The sequence below is a fragment of the Hemiscyllium ocellatum genome, chromosome 15 (assembly GCF_020745735.1).
Source record: "Hemiscyllium ocellatum isolate sHemOce1 chromosome 15, sHemOce1.pat.X.cur, whole genome shotgun sequence".
In the NCBI taxonomy this organism is placed as follows: domain Eukaryota; kingdom Metazoa; phylum Chordata; class Chondrichthyes; order Orectolobiformes; family Hemiscylliidae; genus Hemiscyllium; species Hemiscyllium ocellatum.
The window spans coordinates 34,320,342-34,342,811 of record NC_083415.1 but is presented as its reverse complement, the minus strand read 5'-3'; the positions used below and the strand labels follow the sequence as shown (position 1 = coordinate 34,342,811).

General features: G+C 39.7%; 1 protein-coding gene across 1 annotated transcript in view; it reads right to left on the bottom strand.

The window, feature by feature from the left end:
* The window catches only part of LOC132822934 (brefeldin A-inhibited guanine nucleotide-exchange protein 2-like), a 104,119-nt gene extending 84,510 nt beyond the window's left edge, over positions 1 to 19,609 (bottom strand). The window contains exons 1-3 of the mRNA XM_060836354.1: positions 19,396 to 19,609; positions 1,944 to 1,974; positions 813 to 945 (exon numbers count right to left, since the gene is read on the bottom strand). Coding sequence (XP_060692337.1) covers positions 813 to 945; positions 1,944 to 1,974; positions 19,396 to 19,519 — 288 coding nt within the window. The 5' untranslated portion in view covers positions 19,520 to 19,609. The remainder of the gene's footprint in view (positions 1 to 812; positions 946 to 1,943; positions 1,975 to 19,395) is intronic.
* Positions 19,610 to 22,470: the final 2,861 nt, after the last annotated feature.

Sequence of the window (22,470 nt, the reverse complement as noted above, 5' to 3'; positions counted from 1 at the left end):
CAGCTGATTACATTTCAAAATAAATTATCTCAACATATTGAATTAATCAAAACTTTCTTCCAGTATAAAATTGATTAATTTATTTGAAATTTTAGAGAACTATTATTAAACATTAAAAACTCATTGCCATTAAGACCACTTATGGATTTGTATTTCAGACTTCTAAAACCAATTTTTACAATTCTTCAGTAAAAATATTTAACACTTGCATATTGAAATAGCATTCATTTCCCCTCAACAGCTGTACATAATGTCTATGCAACTGAAACAGATATATGTTTGAGAAATATTTTCCACTTTCAAATGATTCAAATACTTTTCAAAAGATCATAGACAACTTTGATGGAATAAACCTATTCAATGATTATATTCAGGGTTGAAAAGATACACTTTTTTAAAAAATCCTCTTCCTGATATTAACCCACTGATGAATTCAATTTAAATAACATTTTTGATAGATTAACATTAAACTATTGAAACGTATTCAGACTGTTCGCATAACAGATTGAATCCCAAACGCAATTTCAGATCTTACAAAGGAAAGACAAACTAAACTGAACTAATCCAATATAATCTACAGGAGGCTGATTTAACTAATCATTGCCAGACAATAGTGTACTAATTGCACATCTTACATTATAAAGCAGCATACAATTGGTGCCTTTTTTGTGAAAGAATATCGATAAGTTCAAATAAATAATGGCCAGAAGAAAGGGAAGGAATAAAAATGCTCAGATCGACCTAGAGTAGATCAGCTAATCAGTTTTTTTTGCAACACGAAGCAGTATGCTTCGATATGCAATTTTACTCACCTGCAAGCAGTCTAAAGATGTACTGATGATTCGAGGGGACTTTGATTGACAGGCCAACTCAAATGGAAGAAAGTATTTATCAGCTTCAATGAAGTTTGCCTTTGGTATTGATGAGACATTTTTATCTCCAGCCCTACAGAAAGGAGAGCAGTTGAAAGAAATGGTTGAATAACATCAAGACATTTTCAAAGAATATTTGCAATCAGATCAGTTTTCCAACAACTCTGCAAAATAGTAAAACAATAGCTTGGCAATCAATTAACTGGGAACTAACATTATTAGAAACAAACAAAACCAAAAACTTTCTTACAACACATACAAAAAATTCATCATGTTCTTCTTATTTACATAGATCTGTTGAAATTTAAATATACCTTACCGCAGACTTTATTGCATTTTCAACTGGACAAAATGTAACATATTTTAGGATGTATTTCAAATATTTTGTCTGTTCTGAATGAAATCATACAAAAAGGTAATTGTAGTGATTGGAACAAGATCTGAGTGGACCTCATGAAATACAAGTTCCCCGATTGAATGAATCAATCGGATTAACAGCCCCACAGAATCCGAGCTGACTGATATAAACAGGAGTGTAAAAATAAGCACTACTGTTTTTTGGCGATAGTGTGGGGAAAGAAAAAAAGAAAAAAAAACAGAAGTAGCAGACATTCTGTGCATTCTTAGAGCTGGATCAGTGGTGAAGGACTCTCCATTTTGTGTTAGGGAGGACACTGACCTCTGACTCTGATCCAGACAGCACAGTGTGTTATTAAATGCTGTTGGGTTACCTACCTAGGGGTGGTGGTGGACAGGCAGCAAATGTTTTTTTTTCTCTCCCCCTTGTTTCAGGTAGACTTTTTTGATTTTTTTTTTGTTTCAAAAAATATAAAACAGGAATGTCAGGGCTTCTGGTCAGTGTGGGAGCTGACCGCTGCATCAGTGTCATGTAATACGCATGTCTAAATAAAAGGTAATTTGGTGATGGGATACTGGCCTTTGAAGGAGTTATTTCACAAATGTTTTATGTATTTTTCAGAGAGAAGACTGCTACATACTGCTGCATAATCTGGGTCATACCAAAGTTAAAATATTCAAACTTTCAGAAGTAATAGAAACAGTTTGTCCTACCTTTGTTTTTCTATTTCAGCTTTTATTTCTTCTGTTGAAGAGAAAAATAATTCAGAATTAGTATTTTCAGATAGGTGATACAAGGACTTCAATAATGCTATACTTCCAACAAATTTACAAGTAGCACTGTAAAGGCTTCCGTAAAACATGCCCAGCACCGATACCATGGGTCAAATGATTCCTTCACTGCCGTAAACTCTCCATATTTCTACTTCAACTGTCACACCTTTGTATAAACTCCAATTAGATGTTAGTTTTATTCCAAACAACTCAGCAGCAATGCAAAATGTCTTCATCCTTCAGGCCACTTTCAGTTAGACCAGTTACCAAAAACGCACTGATCACTTAGAAAAAGAATAGTTGACTTCAGTGTGGTTTAGGTTCAGATTAGTAATATAATTAAACATTCTCGATCTATAAACAAATGGTATAAATTAGAAAATTTAAATTCATCCATTTTTAATGATTTTCATATTGTCACAATATAAAATTAAAGCTAGATTTGATGAAGACAAACTCAACAGAAGCAGTTAAGGAACAGTTATACCATTTTGTGTGTTATTCAGGATGAGTTATTCAGCACAGAAACAAAGTTTTTTTTTATTTAGCTCTGTTTCTTGTAAGGATTTAGGCTGTACGGATTTAAAATTTAAATATCATCCTTGTAAATTGTATTTTTGAGTCTTCACCACTGAAAACAAGAACAGGACAAAGTCTGCATTGTAATACCATCATAGTCACAAGACCACAAAATGCACGGCAATTCTAGTTGATGCTTCATCAAGCCGTTGTAAGTGCAGACAGCTCCATTTGCCAATTCACATCCTTCAAAACGATAACTATTAGCAGGGATACAAGTGCAAAGACACTGCTCAATCTCTTGGCCAGGTGGCCATTATTTATGTGGACTGTGACAGGACAATGCCAGATCACAGGAGACAAACAGCTATGTCTGATCACATTGTACTTAAACATGCAAAACATTGCTGCAGCAAGGCTTGATCAGGACAGAAAGGTGGTGGTGCCAAAAACCAAAATGATGGAAATGGAGAATCTTTGGTGGAAGCCATCATGTGTAGCCTGACATTTTAGCAGAATACCTAGGAATCTGTCAGCAGCTCAACATTTGGGTCAGAGAGAGACAGGAATAAGCAGCTCAGTTATTATGACTAATTGAGAGATATATTACAACATCAAAATCTACATTTTTTAACTGAAATGACAACAAAAATCAGCATCACAGAATTGTTCTGACTCCAGAGGAACAAGATTCTTGGGGAAAAGCTAAACACAGCAGTTCGCATTTGGAGAAGGCAGGGTTGTCAACATTACATGATTTGTGCTAAGTCCAAAACTTTCCACTCACTGCATATGAACTGCCATATTAAATCTCCAATGCATAACTGTGAAAGGATCATTTTATAGTTCGGATATTTAAGGAGCACTGATGCAAACAGTGGCAAGTCTCTGAAGGGATTCAGCAAAGCAGTAAGAGCACATTAGTGCCTTCAAGAGCAACTAGTTGAGCATGATCATGTCTAGGCAAGACAACTATAGAAGTTAGCATTAATGTCAAGTTGGAATTGTTGGTGTGATTATGTTAGCCGAAAACCACCAAAAGCAGAGAAAGTTGTTATAATAGTTCATTGGGTTGCTAAACATACAGAAAAGTAACATTGTCAATGTTTTTTTGAAAATATGAGAAGTTCAAGGACTTCGGATTAAGTCAGCATGTTGCAATAGCAAAACAGCAGTCAGGCAACGTGCCTGCACCAATACTTTTCTCCATATCAGCTCATTAGTTCAATTTCATTTATTTGTTTGCGTTTAAATTCGACACCTTTGGAGTTTCTGCTGTGGTAAACTGGACTACACAGCTTTATGCACCTAAATCAGCCAAATTACCACAGAAATAGAAGAATTTCAAGTGCAAATTATATCCAGCACAAAACAAATTTCTGCAACCTTTCATATCAGTTTAAAAAGTCATTACACTGCAAGCTGGCCATATCAGGTCACGTAGAAGTTCTGACCACCAAGTCCAAATTTCACGAAAACATAAAAGAGAACTGAACAAAACCCAAGGCTACAGGAATGTGACACCTTCAAGCAACGTATGGCAAAATGCACAATGTCAAACCTTCAGCAATCAGCTTTATCCCCACACAATTAATCCTTTCTTACCCATCTACTCCTTTGCCCTCAATTGAATTCTGCTAAATTCCTCAAGCTTGGAGGTATACAAATAGCGATAAAAAAACACTTCCTTCTTTTGTGAGTAAATTCTAAAATTGGAAAACCAACACCAGGTAGTCTACGCCAGTCAACATGAAGTGTCGATCTGTATTTGAATAGGAACTGTGACAGTCTTCACACAAAATTCTAACAACATGGCAAGTCACCATGCTACTTTTGTGCAGTTTTGTCCTTGATGATGCCTCAGATCATGTAACTTAAGTTGCATTGCAAAGTAGTTTAGAAGTACATTCTTACATTTATAAAATGATTACTAAAATACCCGGGTTTCCTCCGGGTGCTCCGGTTTCCTCCCACAGTCCAAAGATGTGCGGGTCAGGTGAATTGGCTATGCTAAATTGCCCGTTGTGTTAAGTGGGGGGGTAAATGTCGGGGTATGGGTGGGTTGCCCTTCGGCGGGTCGGTGTGGACTTCTTGGGCCGAAGGGCCTGTTTTCACACTAAGTAATCTAATCTAAATCACTACAAAAAAGTGCAATAGCATTAGTTAACCAAATTATATCAAATCTGAAATTCATTGTTCATAGATATTGTTCTTGGTCCTTCTCAAATTAATGCATTAGTTCATTTCAGCCTATAATCCATGTTAATCCAATATATAATATCTCTCTACAAAACGTTTTTGACCTTTCACCATGGGATAACTTTTCATGGGCTCGTGTTCTCATTTGGCCTAGTTTCCATATATTTCTATACACAAAATGCCAAGGCATATAAAACAGAGTTCATACTGAAACACTGGACTAATTCTGATTGCGTTAATAGTTTTGATAGGTTAAGGCATGAAGGCATGGATGGACTGGGTATTCAGTAAATTTTACACGTGCCAAAATATACCAACATTTCCACATCGGTGAATGAGAATATTTTGTTTAATTTCTCATATACTAAGTGACCTCCAACTTTTAATCACAGAATCAAAAAGCAAATTAATGTTATGAACACTTTTTATGGCCTGATTTTAAGGGATGGAGATAGCAGTGCACATCCTTCATTTTATTTTTGCACACATTACACCTGCTCATAATTGTGCTGCAACAGGATCTACCTGGAATTCAGTAAGGCGTTCTACAAGGTTCCCCATAAGAGACTGGTTAGCAAGGTTAGATCTCATGGAATACAGGAAGAACTAGCCATTGTTCTTCCAAGAACTGGATACAGAACTGGCTCAAAAAGGTAGAAGACAGAGGATGATGGTGGATGGTTGCTTTTCAGACTGGAGGCCTGTGACCAGTGGAGTGCCACAAGGATTGTTGCTGGGTCCACTACGTTTCATCATTTACAAAAATGATTTGTATGCGAACACAGGAGGCATAGTTAGTAAGTTTGCAGATGACACCAAAATTGGAGGTGCAGTGGACAGCGAAGAAGCGGTGGCACAGTGGTTAGCACTGCTGCCTCACAGCGCCGGAGACCCGGGTTCAATTCCCGACTCAGGCGACTGACTGTGTGGAGTTTGCACGTTCTCCCCGTGTCTGCGTGGGTTTCCTCCGGGTGCTCTGGTTTCCTTCCACAGTCCAAAGATGAATTGGCCAGGATAAATTGCCCGTAGTGTTAGGTAAAAGGGTAAACGTATGGGTGGGTGGCGGGTCGGTGTGGACTTGTTGGGCCGAAGGGCCTGTTTCCACACTAAGTAATCTAATCTAAAGGTTGCCTCCAAATACATTGAAATCTTGATCAGATGGGCCAATGGGCTGAGGAGTGGCAGATGGAGTTTAATTTAGATAAATGAATGAGAGGTGCTGCGTTTTGGGAAAGCAAATAAGAGCAGGACTTGCACACTTAATGGTAAGGTCCTAGGGAGCGTTGCTGAAGAAAAAGACCTTGGTGGAGGTTCACAGCTCCTTGAAAGTGGAGTCACAGATAGATAGGATAATGGTGGTGGTGTTTGGTATGCTTTCCTTTATTGGTCAGAGTACAGGAGTTGGGAGGTCATGTTGCAGCTGTACTGGATTTGGGCCACTTTTGGAATATTACATGCAATCCTGGTCTCCTTCCCATCAGAAGGATATTGTGAAACTTGGATGGGTTCAGAAAAGACGTTGCTAGGGTTGGAGGATTTGAGCTATAGGGAGAGGCTGAATAGGCTGGAGCTGTTTTCCCTGGAGCGGAGGCGGCTGGGGGGTGACATTATAGAAGTTTATAAAATCATGAGCAGCATGGATAGGATAAAAAGACAAAGGCTCTTCCCTGGAATTGGGAGTCCAGAGCTAGAGGGCATAGGTTTAGGGTGAGAGGGGAAAGATACAAAAGAGACCTATGGGGGAACTTATTCAGACAGAGGGCAGTGCTTGTATGGAATGAGCTGCCGGAGGAAGTGGTGGAGGCTAGTACAATTGCAACATGCAAAAGGCAACTGGATGGGTATATGAATAGGAAGGGTTTAACAGGGATATAGGCCAAGTGCTGGCAAATGGAACTAGATTACGTTGGGATATATGGTCGACATGGACAAGTTGGATCAAAGAGTCTGTTTCTGTGCTATGACTGTACAAAAGGCGGCCAGGTACAATCATGAGTGTTGTACTGAAGAAGAACATTAAATTCAAACCAGCTGGATGTTGTTGGGTCAAATGTGTACAATGACGACTTGTGTACAGCTTGATGGACAAGTGCATTCACCCTCTTTAATATGTAATCATGGTGTACAGGCAGGTTGAATATAACATTCTTGTTCCTCAGTACGATACTCATGATTGTGTATTCCATCTGGATATAAAATCACAGTAACTTGACATGCTAACTGCAATAACTGGATTTCTATATGGACATGATGGGATAAATCAAGTATTGAAAAACCTAAAACATGAACAAACTTTTAAACTCAATTGAAAAGTCTTGCTTCTGAAGAACCTCAGAAACATTTCTGGTTGCAGACATCAGATCTCTCTCAAATCTTGGTCTGACTATTGAGACTACTTGGATAAAGGGAGTTGCAATTTTAAAGAAATAAACTTTTCAACAGTATTTATTTCTGCAAAGGTGTGAAAACTGCACTGCTCAATCCTTGTACAAGACTTCCCAACAATTACTCATTAGACTAATATATTTTTAAGAGTCAATTTGTCAAAGTTCTGAACTGAACAGTTACCCTACAAAACCAGTACAACTATAGCAGATGCATCTATGTAACAAACATCATTGTTGAAATAAAACAAAATCTTGGAATCCAATGTGTTGCATCTGACTAGCAGCTATTATAATCCAGCAACAAAAAAAAAATTCAATTGCAACATCCCCACGCAGTTCTGACAATGGAACTATTTTATTTTGTGATGATCACAACCCCGCTCATTGGTAACCTCGCTGTCCATGCTATGGACTAATAGTGCTCGGATATACTTTTTCAGGCCTATGGAGCAGTAACATTAGCTATCATTTCATAAACTAGCAGACAAAAAATGACAAACTAGATTCCTTATTACTCATGATATTTTATTAGTTGCGGACATTCTATATAGAATTTAATGAAACAAGTTATAGTTATATAGCATTTTTTAACACAAAGCTCCACACAAATATTATAGAACCAAGACACTGAGCCACATTAGCTGATAATAAAGCAGATAGCCATAAATATAGCCAAAGTGGTAGCTCTAAAGAAAGGTCTTAAAGGAACAAACGTGTAGAAAAAGAATCCCAGAGCTTAGGGTTGAAGAAAGTGAAAACATGGTCACTGATTGTGCTACAGTGGTAATGTCACTGGACTAGTAACGCATTGGCTGTGGGGATTTGGGTACTAACCCACCAAGGCACTATTTGAAATTTAAAACCTGCAATTCAAAGCTAACCTCAAATACAATGACCATGAAATTACTGTTAATAGCTTTATTTAATGTCAATCTGGTTCATTAATTGCTTTTGAGAAAGGAAATTTGCAACACTTACCAGGTCTCAACTTTTTAACTGACTCCAGATCCAAAAAAGTGCAGCCAACTTCTGAATTCCCTCATGAAACATCCAATAAACAAATAGGAACAATAAAATTGGGGTTACTCAAAAAGGTAATAATTAACTAAGTGTGGTACCTCAAAAAGTAGGCCTATGGGAGATTAGAGATAGGGCGGGGCAAGGAGGAACTTGGAAACAAGAAAGAGAATTTTAAAATTAAGACAGAATTAAATTACAGTAGATGCTGGAAGTCTGAAATAAAAACAGTGCTCGAGAAACACAATAAGTCTAGTAGGACCTATGGAGAGGAAAGAATTAACAGTTTGATACGATTCTTCAGCATGGTTCAGACAGAAAAGAAGCTGGGGGGTTATCTCTGCATAGCAAGTAAAACAGAACAGTTCTGGCAAACGAGAACAGAACAATCAAGTTTTATTTGGTTCAGTCCAATCTGCCAGTGGATTCCTAAAATACAGGTTGATATCATATCCTTTTAAATCTGTGCCTTGCACTTAAGGAAGCAGAGACAAGAGCAAGATCAGGTGGAATACCAAAGACAAGAGACAGAAATGAATTTGGCAATCAAAGACTATAAGGCCATTCAGCCTCTCAAGTCTGATCCACCATTTAATGAAATCACTGCTGATCCGATGATGCTCAACGCCACATTCCTATCTTTTCTGTTATGATAAAAGAGTAGTAACACCAAAGTAACAAAGCAGATGAACTAATGGCGCAGATCATCGTGAATGATGATGATGTGTTAGGCATCACAGAGACGTGGTTACAGGGGGGTCAAGACTGGCAGTTAAACATCCAAGGGTTTTCAACTTATCAAAAAGACAGAGAGGTGGCCCGAGGGGGTGGGGTTGGCTTGTTAGTTAAGAACAAAATTAAATCTATGGCACTGAATGACAGTGTCGGATGATGTGGAGTCTGTGTGGGTGGAATTGAGGAACCACAAAAGGCAAAAAAAAAACATAATGGGAGTTATGTACAGGCCTCCTAACAGTGGTCAGGACCAGGGTCGCAACATGTACCGGGAAATAGAGAAGGCATGTCAGAAAGGCAAGGTCACGGTGATCATGGGAAACTTCAATGTGCAGGTGGACTGGGTAAATAATGTTGCAGTGGATCCAAAGAAAGGGAATTCATGGAATGCTTACAGGATGGCTTTTTGGAACAGCTTGTCATGGAGCCCACAAGGGAGCAGGCTATTCTGGACCTAGTGCTATGTAATGAACCAGACTTTATAAAAGAGCTTAAAGTAAGGGAATACAAAGGAAACAGCGATCATAATATGGTAGAGTTCAGTCTGCAGTTTGAAAGAGAGAAGGCAAAATCGGATGTAATGGTGTTACAGTTAAATAAAGGTAATTATGAGGGCATGAGAGAGGAACTGACAAAAATAGACTGGAAGCAGAGCCTAGCGGGGAAGACAGTAGAGCAAAAATGGCAGGAGTTTATGGGTATAATTGAGGACACTGTACAGAGGTTCATCCCCAAGAAAAGAAAGATTATCCGGGGAGGGATTAGACAGCCATGGCTGACAAAGGAAGTCAGGAAATGTATTAAAGAAAAAGAGAGGCCCAATAAAGTGGCGAAGAGCACTGGGAAATCAGAAGATTGGGAAGGTTACAAAAACAAACAGAGGATAACAAAGAGAGAAATAAGGAAGGAGAGGATCAAATATGAAGGTAGGCTAGCCAGTAATATTAGAAATGATAGTAAAAGTTTCTTTCAATACATAAGAAACAAACGACAGGCAAAAGTAGACATTGGGCCACTTCAAACTGATGCTAGAAGCCTAGTGATGGGAGATAAGGAAATAGCAGGAGAACTTAACAAGTACTTTGCATCAGTCTTCACAGTGGAAGACATGAGTAACATCCCAACAATTAAAGGGAGTCAGGGAGCTGAGTTGAGTATGGTTGCCATTACAAAAGAGAAAGTGCTAGAAAAGCTAAAACGTCTTAAAATTGACAAATCTCCTGGCCCCAATGGGCTACATCCTAGAGTTCTAAGGGAGGTGGCTGAGGAAATAGCGGAGGCATTGGTTGAGATCTTTCAAAAATCACTGGAGTCAGGGAAAGTCCCGGATGATTGGAAGATCGCTGTTGTAAACCCTTTGTTCAAGAAAAGATCTAGACAAAAAAGATGGAAAATTATAGGCCAATTAGCCTAACCTCAGTTGTTGGCAAAATTCTAGAATCCATCATTAAGGACGAGGTTTCTAAATTCTTGGAAGAGCAGAGTCGGATTAGAACAAGTCAACATGGATTTAGTAAGGGGAGGTCGTGCCTGACAAACCTGCTGGAATTCTTTGAAGAGGTGACAAGTAGGTTAGACCAGGGAAACCCAGTGGATGTGGTCTATCTAGACTTCCAAAAGGCCTTTGATAAGGTGCCACACAGGAGGCTGCTGAGGGCGTATGGTGTTCGAGGTGAGCTACTGGTATGGATTGAGGATTGGCTGTCTGACAGAAGGCAGAGAGTTGGGATAAAAGGTTCTTTTTTGGGAATGGCAGCCGGTGACATGCGGTATCCCGCAGGGTTCAGTGTTGGGGCCACAGCTGTTCACATTATATATTAATGATCTGGATGAAGGGACTGGGGGCATTCTAGCGAAGTTTGCCGATGATACAAAGTTAGGTGGACAGGCAGGTAGTACTGAGAAAGTGGGGATGCTGCAGAAGGATCTAGACAGTTTGGGAGAGTGGTCCAGGAAATGGCTGATGGAATTCAATGTGAGCAAATGCGAAGTCTTGCACTTTGGAAAAAAAGAATACAAGCATGGACTGCTTTCTAAACGGTGAGAAAATTCGTAAAGCCCAAGTACAAAGGGATCTGGGAGTGCTAGTTGAGGATTCTCTAAAGGTAAACATGCAGGTTGAATCCGTGATTAAGAAAGCGAATGCAATGTTGTCATTTATCTCAAGAGGGTTGGAATATAAAAGTCCCGTTGTGCTACTGAGATTGTATAAAGCTCTGGTTAGGCCCCATTTGGAGTACTGTGTCCAGTTTTGGTCCCCACACCTCAGGAAGGACATACTGGCACTGGAGCGTGTCCAGAGATTCACACGGATGATCCCTGGAACGGTCGGTCTAGCATACGAGGAACGGCTGAGGATCCGGGGATTGTATTCATTGGAGTTTAGAAGATTAAGGGGAGATTTAATAGAAACTTACAAGATAATCCATGGCTTGGAAAGGGTGGATGCTAGGAAATTGTTTCCGTTAGGTGAGGAGACTAGGGCCCGTGGACACAGCCCGAGAATTAGAGGGGGTAAATTCAGAGCAGAAACGCGGAGACATTTTTTCAGCCAGAGTGTGGTGGGCCTGTGGAATTCATTGCCGCAGAGTGCAGTGGAGGCCAGGACGCTAAATGGTCTTCAAGGCCGAGATTGATAAATTCTTGATGTCACAAGGAATTAAAGGGCTGCGGGGAGAATGCTGGTAAGTGGAGTTGAAATGCCCATGAGCCATGATTGAATGGCGGAGTGGACTCGATGGGCTGAATGGCCTTACTTCCACTCCTATGTCTTATGGTCTTAAAGTGATGGTATGTGCCTCGAAGACAAGTTTATGGGTAGCAGTGTTCCAAAATGGCTACTGCCCTTCTTCCCCAAGACAATAATGTTCACAAGTTTGATAGCTATTGTCAAAGAATTCTTGGCAAGTTGCTACATAATATCTTGTGTGCAGCATACACGAGCTACAATGCGTCAGTGATGAAAGAGTAAATGTTTAAGGTAACGGATGGTGGGCCAATTAAGTGGGTTTTTGTTATCTCAGGTGGTTTTGAGCTTCACAATGTTGGCAGTTGCTGTACTGCGCCAGACAGTTTTCAGTTCCACTACTCACTTTAGCTTTGTATTTGGGCCAACTTTTGGAGAGCTAGCAGATAAGTAGCATGCTGCAGAATTACCAGCCTCTGGTTCGCTCTTGTCAGCACATTATTGATATGGCTGGGCCAACTAAATTTTCCTCAGCGGTGATCTCCGACGACGGAAGATTCAGTGATATCGATGTTATAGCATATTACAGAGAGGGAATTTGATTTTCTTTTTAAAGAGTAGGTTATCATCTGGCACATATGGCATTAATGTCCGTTACCACTTATCAGCACAATGTTGTTCAGGTCTGCTGCATGCAGGTAAAGACAACTTCATTATCTGAGGAGGAGTTGCGATTGGTACGAACATTATAGCCATCAACAAACATCTCTACATTTGACCTTACATCAGATTGAAGGCAATTTATACAGAAGCTCAAGATTAGTGTCCTTGATCAACATCAAAAGGAAATCCTGCAATGATATCTGAAGATGAGATGATTAACCCTGAATGATTGCAATTACATTGCTTTGGGCTAGGTATGACCCCAGCCAAAAATTAAAGCCTCCCTATCCTGTGATTCCTATTGGCATCACGTGAAGTGAAACAAATTAGCTGAAGACTGGCATTTGTGATAGTGGAAGCTACAGGAAGAGATTGAAATGGATTGCTAACTTGACTGTTCTCACTGAAGACCGTCTCCAATATTTCAGGCTTGTCTTTTAGACACAGCATCTCGGGCTCCGCTGCCATAATTCAGATGGGAAAATTTGTGGAACCTTCTTCTGTTGTTTAATTCCAACATTTCTTTTTTTAATGGGGGGGGGAGGGAGGCAGTGGCACAATGGTAATTACACTGGACTAGTAGCTCAGAACCCCACACTAATGCTCTGAGGATTTACCTTTGAATCCCAAAGCAGATGATGAAATCCTAATTTCTGGAATCAAAAAGCCAAACTAACAATGTCCATGCAATCACATCTAATGGCTTTTAGCATCTTCATTTCTTTTAGGGAAGAAAATCTGCCATCCTTGCCTGGTATGGTCTACAGGTAACTCCAGACCCAGAGCAGTGTGGTTGATTCTTACCTACTCTCTAGGTCGTCTTGCAAACAATTCAGCTCAAGGGCATTTAGGGTTGGGCAATAAATGCTGACTTTACCTGTGATACCCACACCCCATAAGTGAATAAAGTAAATGTCAACATGAAATGTGACAAGACACAAAGCTTCAGTACAACTATGGTTGTGGAAGTTTGGACCCATTTTGCTGCACAAGGAATGGAACTCATTTTTAGATCTGTTTGTTGTTGTTTCTGAGCTGCTTTTCAGTGAAAACCACCTGCATTAAGCCCTTTTCACTCAGCCACACAATCACATGGTATGGCAAAATAAAAATCCAAATGAAGAAAACATATCAGCCACCTTGATTCATAAATTAAGGACTCCTAAAATATCATCCAAACACACAATCCAGTTCTCTAATTTAAAAATACCCAAAGGGCACATTTTATCATGCATCCAACATTTTAACTTTGCTTTAGAACAATCAGATCCTCTCATTACAAATATTCCACCCCATTGCAAAAGTAGAACTTTTCACTGAGTGGGAATCATAATTAAAAATCAAACAATTACAAATATGAAGATATGTTTCCCTTTATACTACTCAATTGTAGCAGGAATTAACAGAAAATACTGTAGTCATCCCATAACCTCTTGAATATTTCCTCACTGAAAGCCAAATTTTTGACTTTTAATTGGTTTGAAATTTAACTTTGTATAAATCAACTTGAGGTTCTTTTATGAATGTGCTATAAACTCTCAACCAATTTCTTACTTTCATTTTAAGGAAAACAAGATAAATGCCATGTGACTGACAAATTCCACCAAGTGGAGACAAAATGATGATTAAAAACATTTTGGCTGATATTTTGCAACTGGAATAAGAATGTTCTTTGTTATAAAAAGGAATGGATAATTATTTCCACATTTGAACATAAGCAACTGAAATATAAAGACCAAGTTGCCAGCTTATTCGCTCTGCTCCTTTAGAACTTCTTTACACTAATGCCTTGCTGAGAGATTAGGTGTCCAAATGCACAAAAGTTTATGCAACCTAAATGACAGATGCCCATTAAAACACCAGAAAGTGAGGATTTTTCTACCCCATTGCAAAAGTAAATTTTTTCACTTAGTGCGAATCATAATTAAGGATCAAACAATTACTCTGCTGTGAAAGTTATCGGAAAGACATTATTAAGCTGAAAGGGTTTAGAAGACTCTCTCCCAGAGACATCTAGTTTAAGGGACAAAATCAACAGGTTTCAGCAGAAACTCTTCTCTGCATTCCCACTATTCTCATGTATTTGATTACATGGGTTACTTTACTTCTTCCATTAATTTGTCAACACTACTCCCTTTGGGATTCAATTCATTTTTGTGCCAGCTGTTAGTAACATTCTCCCCTTACTTCATTCTCATTGCTGCTTGTACTTCCTTTTTGTTCAGGAACAACTCAATTTTATTTTGTTAATCACCTGAATGCGCTTTGTTTTCCCGCAGTCTTCCATGTTCAGCTAACTTTACATATAGATTAGGATTCAAAAAACTGATCAACTCTTCAGATCCATCAATCACTTGCTGTTTTCAACTGCATTTTATACTGAAAAGAGGGATCATGTTGTACTCTCCTTGAAAATCTTCAGAATGTATCACCACAGGTTGAGAAAAGGTGATGGAATAAAATGCAGAAAATAAAACAAATAAGATAACTACAAGCCATACTCCCCTAGAACCACTACCCTGTTTAATAAAAGCATGGCCTCAACTGTACACATCTGCACATTTCCCAAAAATTTTGGCTGCCCTCTTGTTCAAAAGTTTAAGTTCATACTTGAATATTGTGATGATGATGCTCCTTTAACAAGGTTAGATTGTCCTTTTTTCCTTCCAGGAGTTCTTGAGACACACAGGCTCTGAAACGTCTGATTTGATCTATGTGGGGAAGCTTTTAAGTTTAAAAAAAAACTTGTACAATGAAAAGGGGAGTGGCCAGTTTTCCCAGCTCAGCTTTATTCTGGTTTGGGTTTTAAAAGCGTGGCGCTGGAAAAGCACAGGGCAGGCAGCATCTGAGGAACAGGAGAGTCAATGTTTTGGGCATAAGCCCTTTATCAGGAAGATGCTGCCTGACTCACTGTGCTTTCCCAGTATCACACTTTTCGTCTCTGATCGCCAGCATCTGCAATCCTCACTTTCTCCTAAGGTTTGCGTTTTAGCAGTCTGGCTGTTCAGAGCAAGCAGTCAGTCAGTTTGAGGCCACTGGTCAAAGAAACAGCTCCATGGAAGAAAATGTTCCATGCTGAATGTGTCTGCCATCTCTCTCTCTCTGTGACACTTCTCCTGTAAGACCCTGTGTTTGATTTTACCTTTGTGCCATGGGGTGCTCATGGGGATTGTTGCAGGAATTTGTAGTCGTTAAGTTGGGATAGTCTCAGTTTTTTGGATGAGTGAAAGTTATTCTATATTCTGTTCTCTTGTGTTTGTGTTTAATTCAGTAATCTTGCAAATAAATTCCATTTTGTTTCAAACAAAGTGGTTTGGCCAACTGCACCACTCCTGAAATATCCACTTACACCTGCTTAAAACCCTGCTTAGGGTCTGGGCTACTTTCTTGAAATGTTTTGAGGGAGTCCAGCCTGGTCCACAAACAAGATATTAAATGACTTAGACTTAACAACTCGCTCACCATAGATAATTCTGAAGAGAAGAAAATCCTCATTGTCTCCATTTTAAAATGGGATACATGATTTTTCTGAAACTGTGCCACCTGTTCTGGATTCCTTCATGAATAGAAATATGTCTCAGCATCGATATGCCAAGCCTCTTCATATTCTTATAGGTTTCAATTCAACCATGTTTCATTATCCTAAACTCCAATAAGTATATGCTTAACCTAAGAGCAAACAGATTCTTACCAATAAAGCAAGCTAGACATTTTAATCTTGGCACAAAAAAAACCCACCAAAATATTGTTCCCTAGCAACAAAGGGCTGGGAAAAGCAACTTTGGACAAACTTTTCCTATTTAGTCTTAAAAAGTAGAGGTCACAGATCCAAACAAGACAACAATTGACACAAAGATTAATCCAGAACATTACTTCAAACTAAATTATTGATTGCCAAGCAACACAAGCTGAAATTGACAAAAAACTAAATTCGGGAGTCCTAACACTATTCGATTTTCTTTGAACATTCTCTGTTGGAGAAAGTCAAAAATCTGCAGGTATAAAATAAATGGTTTGATATAACTATCACTGAAATTCTTCCCCAGTGGCATTTAAACCAGTTGCCCAATTTTGTTCGCAATGTTATCACCATACCCTCACTTGCAAAATTTTCTATGTGCTGGCTTAAAGAGCTTTCCTGGATACATTTCAAGAATCCCATCCCCTGTAAGCCTCTCAATTTGTTTATCCTTATAATTATTGGGAAAGTGAAATCCCCAATAAATTACTCTTTTTTTGCAGTTCCCTGAAATTTATTTATATAGTAGCTCTTGTATCTCTCCTTGATGTTTTGGCAGTCCATAATACACTATGATCACCCTGTTTTTATTTTTAAATTTCACCAATATGACCCTAGCGGAGGAGCCCAAGATATTGACATTTCTTATTACAGCAATGAATCCTTGACCAACACTGCAACATCAATTTTTTTTGCACACCTTTCCAATCTCGCCTGAACTTTTTATATCCTGGTCCTGCCCTGGAGTCCTCCATCAACAAGGTCTCCATAATAGTAACAATGTTGTACACCCCTGTGTCCAGCAATGGAGTGGTGACTACGGAAATCATCTGCACGACATGAAATCTTGAGGCATCAGATCAAATAGGGGCAAGAAGAATCTTGCTGATTGCCCCCTCTTGTGCTCTAGGAAAACATAAGGACTGCAGATGCTGGAGATCAGAGCTGAAAAATGTGTTGCTGGAAAAGTGCAGCAGGTCAGGCAGCATCCCAGGAGCAGGAGAATCGAAGTTTCGGGCATAAGCCCTTCTTCAGGAAGCCCCTCTTGTGCTCTGCCAGCTATTCATTCCTCCATGTTAATCACTACTTGCAAAAATATCTTCTGGTTGGTGAACATCAATGTGAATCAGAGTGAGTTAATAACACTGCTACAAACTTACCTTCCCCTGTCCTGAAGAGCAAACCTGTTACAGTGGGTTTGCCATTGGTGGCGAGAGAACCAACACAATGGGAAAATGTACTTTGTCCAATCTATCTATTTGAGATGCACCAGTCCATGACAGTGCTGGTAGAAGTGGCCAATGCACAGTCCTTGAGTAGATAAAATCCTGTCTTACACTTGAGTACATTCTATCACTCTCCCAAATGAGACAGATTCTGAGCATTTCCATCAGGTCAAAACTGAATCTCCTATTGAGAGCTAGCAGATTTGCATTCAATCAAAATCTGTAACTTTATTGTGCGCCAAGCCACTTCCTCTACCATTAACACCAAGCTAGAAGACCACACTGGTTCAACGAGGAGTGTATGGCAGCACGTTAGGAGCAGTACCAAACATGCCTGAAACTGAGATGCCAACTTGGTGAAACTTCTGCATTAGACTTAAAAGCTTAAACAGGCTGAAGGATCTGCATTCAGCTTCAGCCAGAAATGTCAATCATCCCAGCCTCCTCCTGAGGTCCCTAGCACTTCAAATTCCAGTCTTCAATTGTTATCCAAAAAAAAACACTCATGGTCACAGGATGGGTAGATGGCGTAGTTACAAAGGCATAGGGGATACCTACTGAGTTTAACAGCACAGAGGTTATGCTAGAACTGTACAAAATGTTAATTAGACCACAGCAAGAGTATTGTGAGCAGTTCTAGAATTCACATGATAGGAGGTGTGATTGCACCAGAGGGTGGAGAGAAGAAGATGTAGCACAATGTTGCTTGGGATGGAGAGTTTTCATTTGACCAAAGGAGGCTGAGGGAGCACATGATTGAGATGTAAAAACTGAGGGACATAGACAGGAAGGCACTTTTCCCCTTGGTGGAGTGATCACTGACCATAGATTTAAGCTTAAGGACAGGTGGTTTAGAGGGGATACAGGTAATGTTTTTTCACATAGAGAATGGTGGGAATCTGGAACTCACTTCCTGCAAGAGTGGTGAAGATAGCTTAATATTAAGTGAAGATTTCTATGTAAGGATAGTAAAAGGCACAGTGTCGATATTAGTTTTTGTTGCTGACATCAACTCATGGCAGTTTTCTCGGACAACAGATTGTGTGAACTAACTCCCATATTTTCCTACATTTAAGCAGTGACGAAACATCAAAAGCATTTATTGGTTGCGAAACACTTTGGGACACTATGATCATAGAAGACACTTTGTAAATCAAGCTTTTCTTTTAATACATAATGTACCAAGGCCCAGTTGGTACCATCTGCAACTTTTTAATATGTTGCTGAGAAATTAAAGATTAAACCTTATCTACAAAATGTGTCACATTATACCACAATTCATTTACTTAATTGTCCTTCACAGGTTTGTACAATAGTTTCTGTCTTTGAAACACAGGAGATTCAGTCTTTTATTAACTTTTAAGATGCACAAATTTCACCAAAATAGCCTCACAATATCTACTGTTAGGTTGAGTAACTTGAACAACTGATATACATCTTCCCAGTTTTCAATTGGGTGTTTACATCCTGGGTAAATTACACACAATTTCACTTCAACTACAAATTTAAAAACAGGAATTCATTAATTACTGTCACTAACTGTGATAACACAAATTTACAAAATGTGAACACATTGAATGGATTACCAAGGGTGTGAATTTATGTCGGTGGCATGGGGCATTTTGCAACAGAAATACATAAGTGAGTGAAGGAAGAGGCATTTGTTAAATATTTATTTTCTAGACTAGTCAGACGCACCAGAGTCATAACCAATCTTGTAATTTCAAAGCCAACATTTACCAGGCAGCAACAAGTTAACTAATTTCTCAAGGATCCACTTTTTATAAATTATCAACTTTAAAAGCCCTATTTCGACTTTCAATTTGTACTAATCAACATGGGTCAAAACCTGAGCACGAAAGGGTCTCACGCCAAATACCGCCAATGTTTTAAACGCCAGAAAAGATTGAATCAGATTAATTGTAATCAGTTACAACATATTATATCGCTCACTCATGCTGGCAACTTTCCAAGCTGATATCTAAATTGGATGTCAATCAATACGGTTTAATCGCGGAAGTACAAGGGGAAATTCTCAAACAAGCCAGTGGAAGGCCTGAGCCTGGTTAAGTTACAGACAGTTCTGCCAACCTGGAGTTGAGGTTAATGCCAGTCAAATTCGTGCCTGAGTCAAGTATACTATGGCAGTTTAGCAGATTTCGAGACTCCATTTTCACCCTCAGAAGTCTCTCCTCTTTCACAACCAAACCAGGAAACTCACCCAGAGCCACCTCACAGGCTTTGCGGAGCTGGGAATGGTGAGTTTTCCTCACGTCTTTATCAGCGAGGATCTTCTCAAGCGCTCGAGTCAAAAACATGTTCTTCGTTTTGCTACCCTCGTGCATGATTTTTCAGCTGTTGGCGGCAGTGAAATCGCGGAGATAGCAGCAGCCGACGGCTCCTCCTAAGGCTCAGGCGCCGCCATGTTGGCAAGCTAGCACGTGACCTGCCACTTGACCTCTGACCCTCGACCTATTCCCACCCACCTAACGACCTGCGGTTGGCGTCATGGAAACAGGAGGCTCAGCTCTTGCCCGGGGGAGGTGACCCTTCAATCCCGAAGAGGAAAGACACTGACTGACTGAGCGGGGGAGTGGCGCAAAAGTGTTCGCCTGTCCACATTATCACTGATCAAGGTGAATTATTTTCCAAACGCAACGGGAAATATTGTCACAATCGAAGCAATAATTGATTTCAGTGAATCGCCCCAAATATTTTGGACCTTTTGAGTTAAACGGTTTGCGGACTCATTTTATATAAAATAAAAATCTAGCCTTGTTTGAGGTTTGTAATCTCTCATTTTTATTACACCTCTAGTTGTCTTATTTAAAGACCTTCCACCTCTTCCCATTCACTTTCACGATTTACCTTTTTTTTCCATTATCACGTTCATTTAAAAAAAAATGTTTTTTTTAATTCGCGGCATGTTTTTGCAGCGGCCGATGTAACCAGGGGATTCGTATCTGAAGAAACTGAGTTCAGATATGACCGTAGGCATTTTAAAAAAATAGTTTGTTTGGAAAATGATTTGGAAATGCCGGTGTTGGATTGGGGTGGACAAAGTTAAAAATCACACAACTCCAGGTTATAGCCCAATAGGTTTAGTTGGAAGCATTAGCTTTCGGAACGCTGCTTCTTCATCGGATGATTTTTTTTCCATTATAAATTATCACGTTCATTTTTAAAAATTCAGCGGCCACAACCACCTAGCATCTAGTCACAAGTTACATTAGTCTTATTCCGTTGGGAATTTAAACTGTTGTTTCACCAATTCCGTAGGGCATCATTGTCGTAGGTGGTGCTGAAGGTACCCACCTCATCTTTTCAGACGCTGAGACAATACTTTTCTCCCAAAGCTTTTTCCCACTTACTGTATTAACGTTAAGACTGTGACTGCCTTTTAAACTGGACTGCAATTTATTTCTCAGATTTCCTTTGTGGTGGATGTCTTTCTAGCTGAAACAGAAAATCATTACAGAAAGGTATTGCATTAATGTTGTATCCAGAGGATCTTTAATCTTGTGAATTTCCTTTTGTGGAGGACAGTCGGCCTGTTGAAATAGGCACTTTTTTGTTGTATCCTGGAGCTCAAGAAGACAATTTCTTGTTGACCATGACCTGAATATGATCTTCCTTCTTAGTTGTGGCTTCCTTGGACTTGTTTGCATCACATTTTCAATTTGTGTCAACAGACTTTTGTCCTCAATCTGCCAGTAAATTTGTGAAGTGTGTAGGCTTTTACTTCAACTTGGTAATTAGGTTAGGTGCTTTCATTCGGCATCAGTAATCGCAATACTAGTGAAACTTAGTACTATGTTCATTACGTTCACTTCGTCTATCCCAATATTTGTGGAGTACTTGTTGGTTGGCTAGATTCTGTCCCTGTTACAAAGAGGATTCTTCCTAGGAAGATAAGGAAATTAAATTCTCTGTTTAAATTTGCATTTTCCAAATCACCACAACATTTGATATATTTAAATCTATTATTATTATTTGTTTTCATGATGAGGTGTGCTGTGAATTAAGTCAGTTAAAGATTCACCAATGAGCTCAAGTGATTGATTCATCCATACGGTTCATTAGCTATCTGATTACTTGTTTTCTTATAAACCTTGCTGATTATTGCAATCAGAATGTTTTTCAGTATTTGTAAAAGTGGAAAACATGCTAGTTCTGTATAGTTGGAAGTTTTCATCTCATTTATAGTATTGAATAAATATATTATGAGAAAATGAGGACTGCAGATGCTGGAGATCAGAGTCGAAAAGTGCTGGAAAAGTACAGCCAGTCAGGCAGCATCTGAGGAGCAGGAGAGTCACCGTTTCAAGCATGAGCTCTTCATCGGGAATGGCAGGGGCCAAAAGGGGGCTGTGGGATGAATGGGAGGAGACCAACAGAGATTTACCTGTATCTCCACACACGTCATCCACTGTGTCCATTGCTCTCGATGTGGTCTCCCCTACATTGGGGAGACAGGATGCCAACTTACGGAACGTTTCAGAGAACATCTCTGGGACATACGCACTAAACAATCCTATTGCCCTGTGGCCGAACACTTCAACTCCCCCTCCCATTCTGCCAAGGACATGCAAGTTGTGGGCCACCCCTCCATCGCCAAATTCTAGCCACCCAACGTATGGACGAAGAATGCCTTATCTTCTGCCTTGGGAACCTCTAACTATACAGGATCAATGTTGATTTCATCAGTTTCCTCATTTCCCTTCCCCCATCCTTATCGCAGATCCAATCCTCCAACATGGCACCACCCTCTTGAACTGTCCCATCTGTCCATCTTCCTTCCCACCTTCCTCTCCACCCTGTCACCATCAGTCCCCGCTTTCATCTATCTATCGCATTCCCAGCTACCTTTCCCCCCAGCTCCATCCCCCTCCCATTTATCTCTCAGCTCTCTTGGGCCCCCGGCATTCCCGATGAAGAGCTCATGCTCGAAACGTCAAATCTCCTGCTCCTCAAATGCTGCCTGACTGGCTGTGCTTTTCCGGCATCACACTTTTCAACAAACCTATTACAGTCATAGAGTAATTGAGATATACAGCACAGAAACAGACCCTTCAATCCAAGCCATCCATGCTGACCAGTTATCCCAATCCAATCTAGTTCCACCTACCATCAGCCCCCCCATATCCCTCCAAACCATTCCTATTCATATGCCCATCCAAATGCCTTTTAAAAGTTGCAAATGTACCAGCCTCCACCACTTCCTCTGGCAGCTCATTCCATGCACGCACCACCCTTTGTGTGAAAAAGTTGCCCCTTAGATCTCTTTTATATCTTT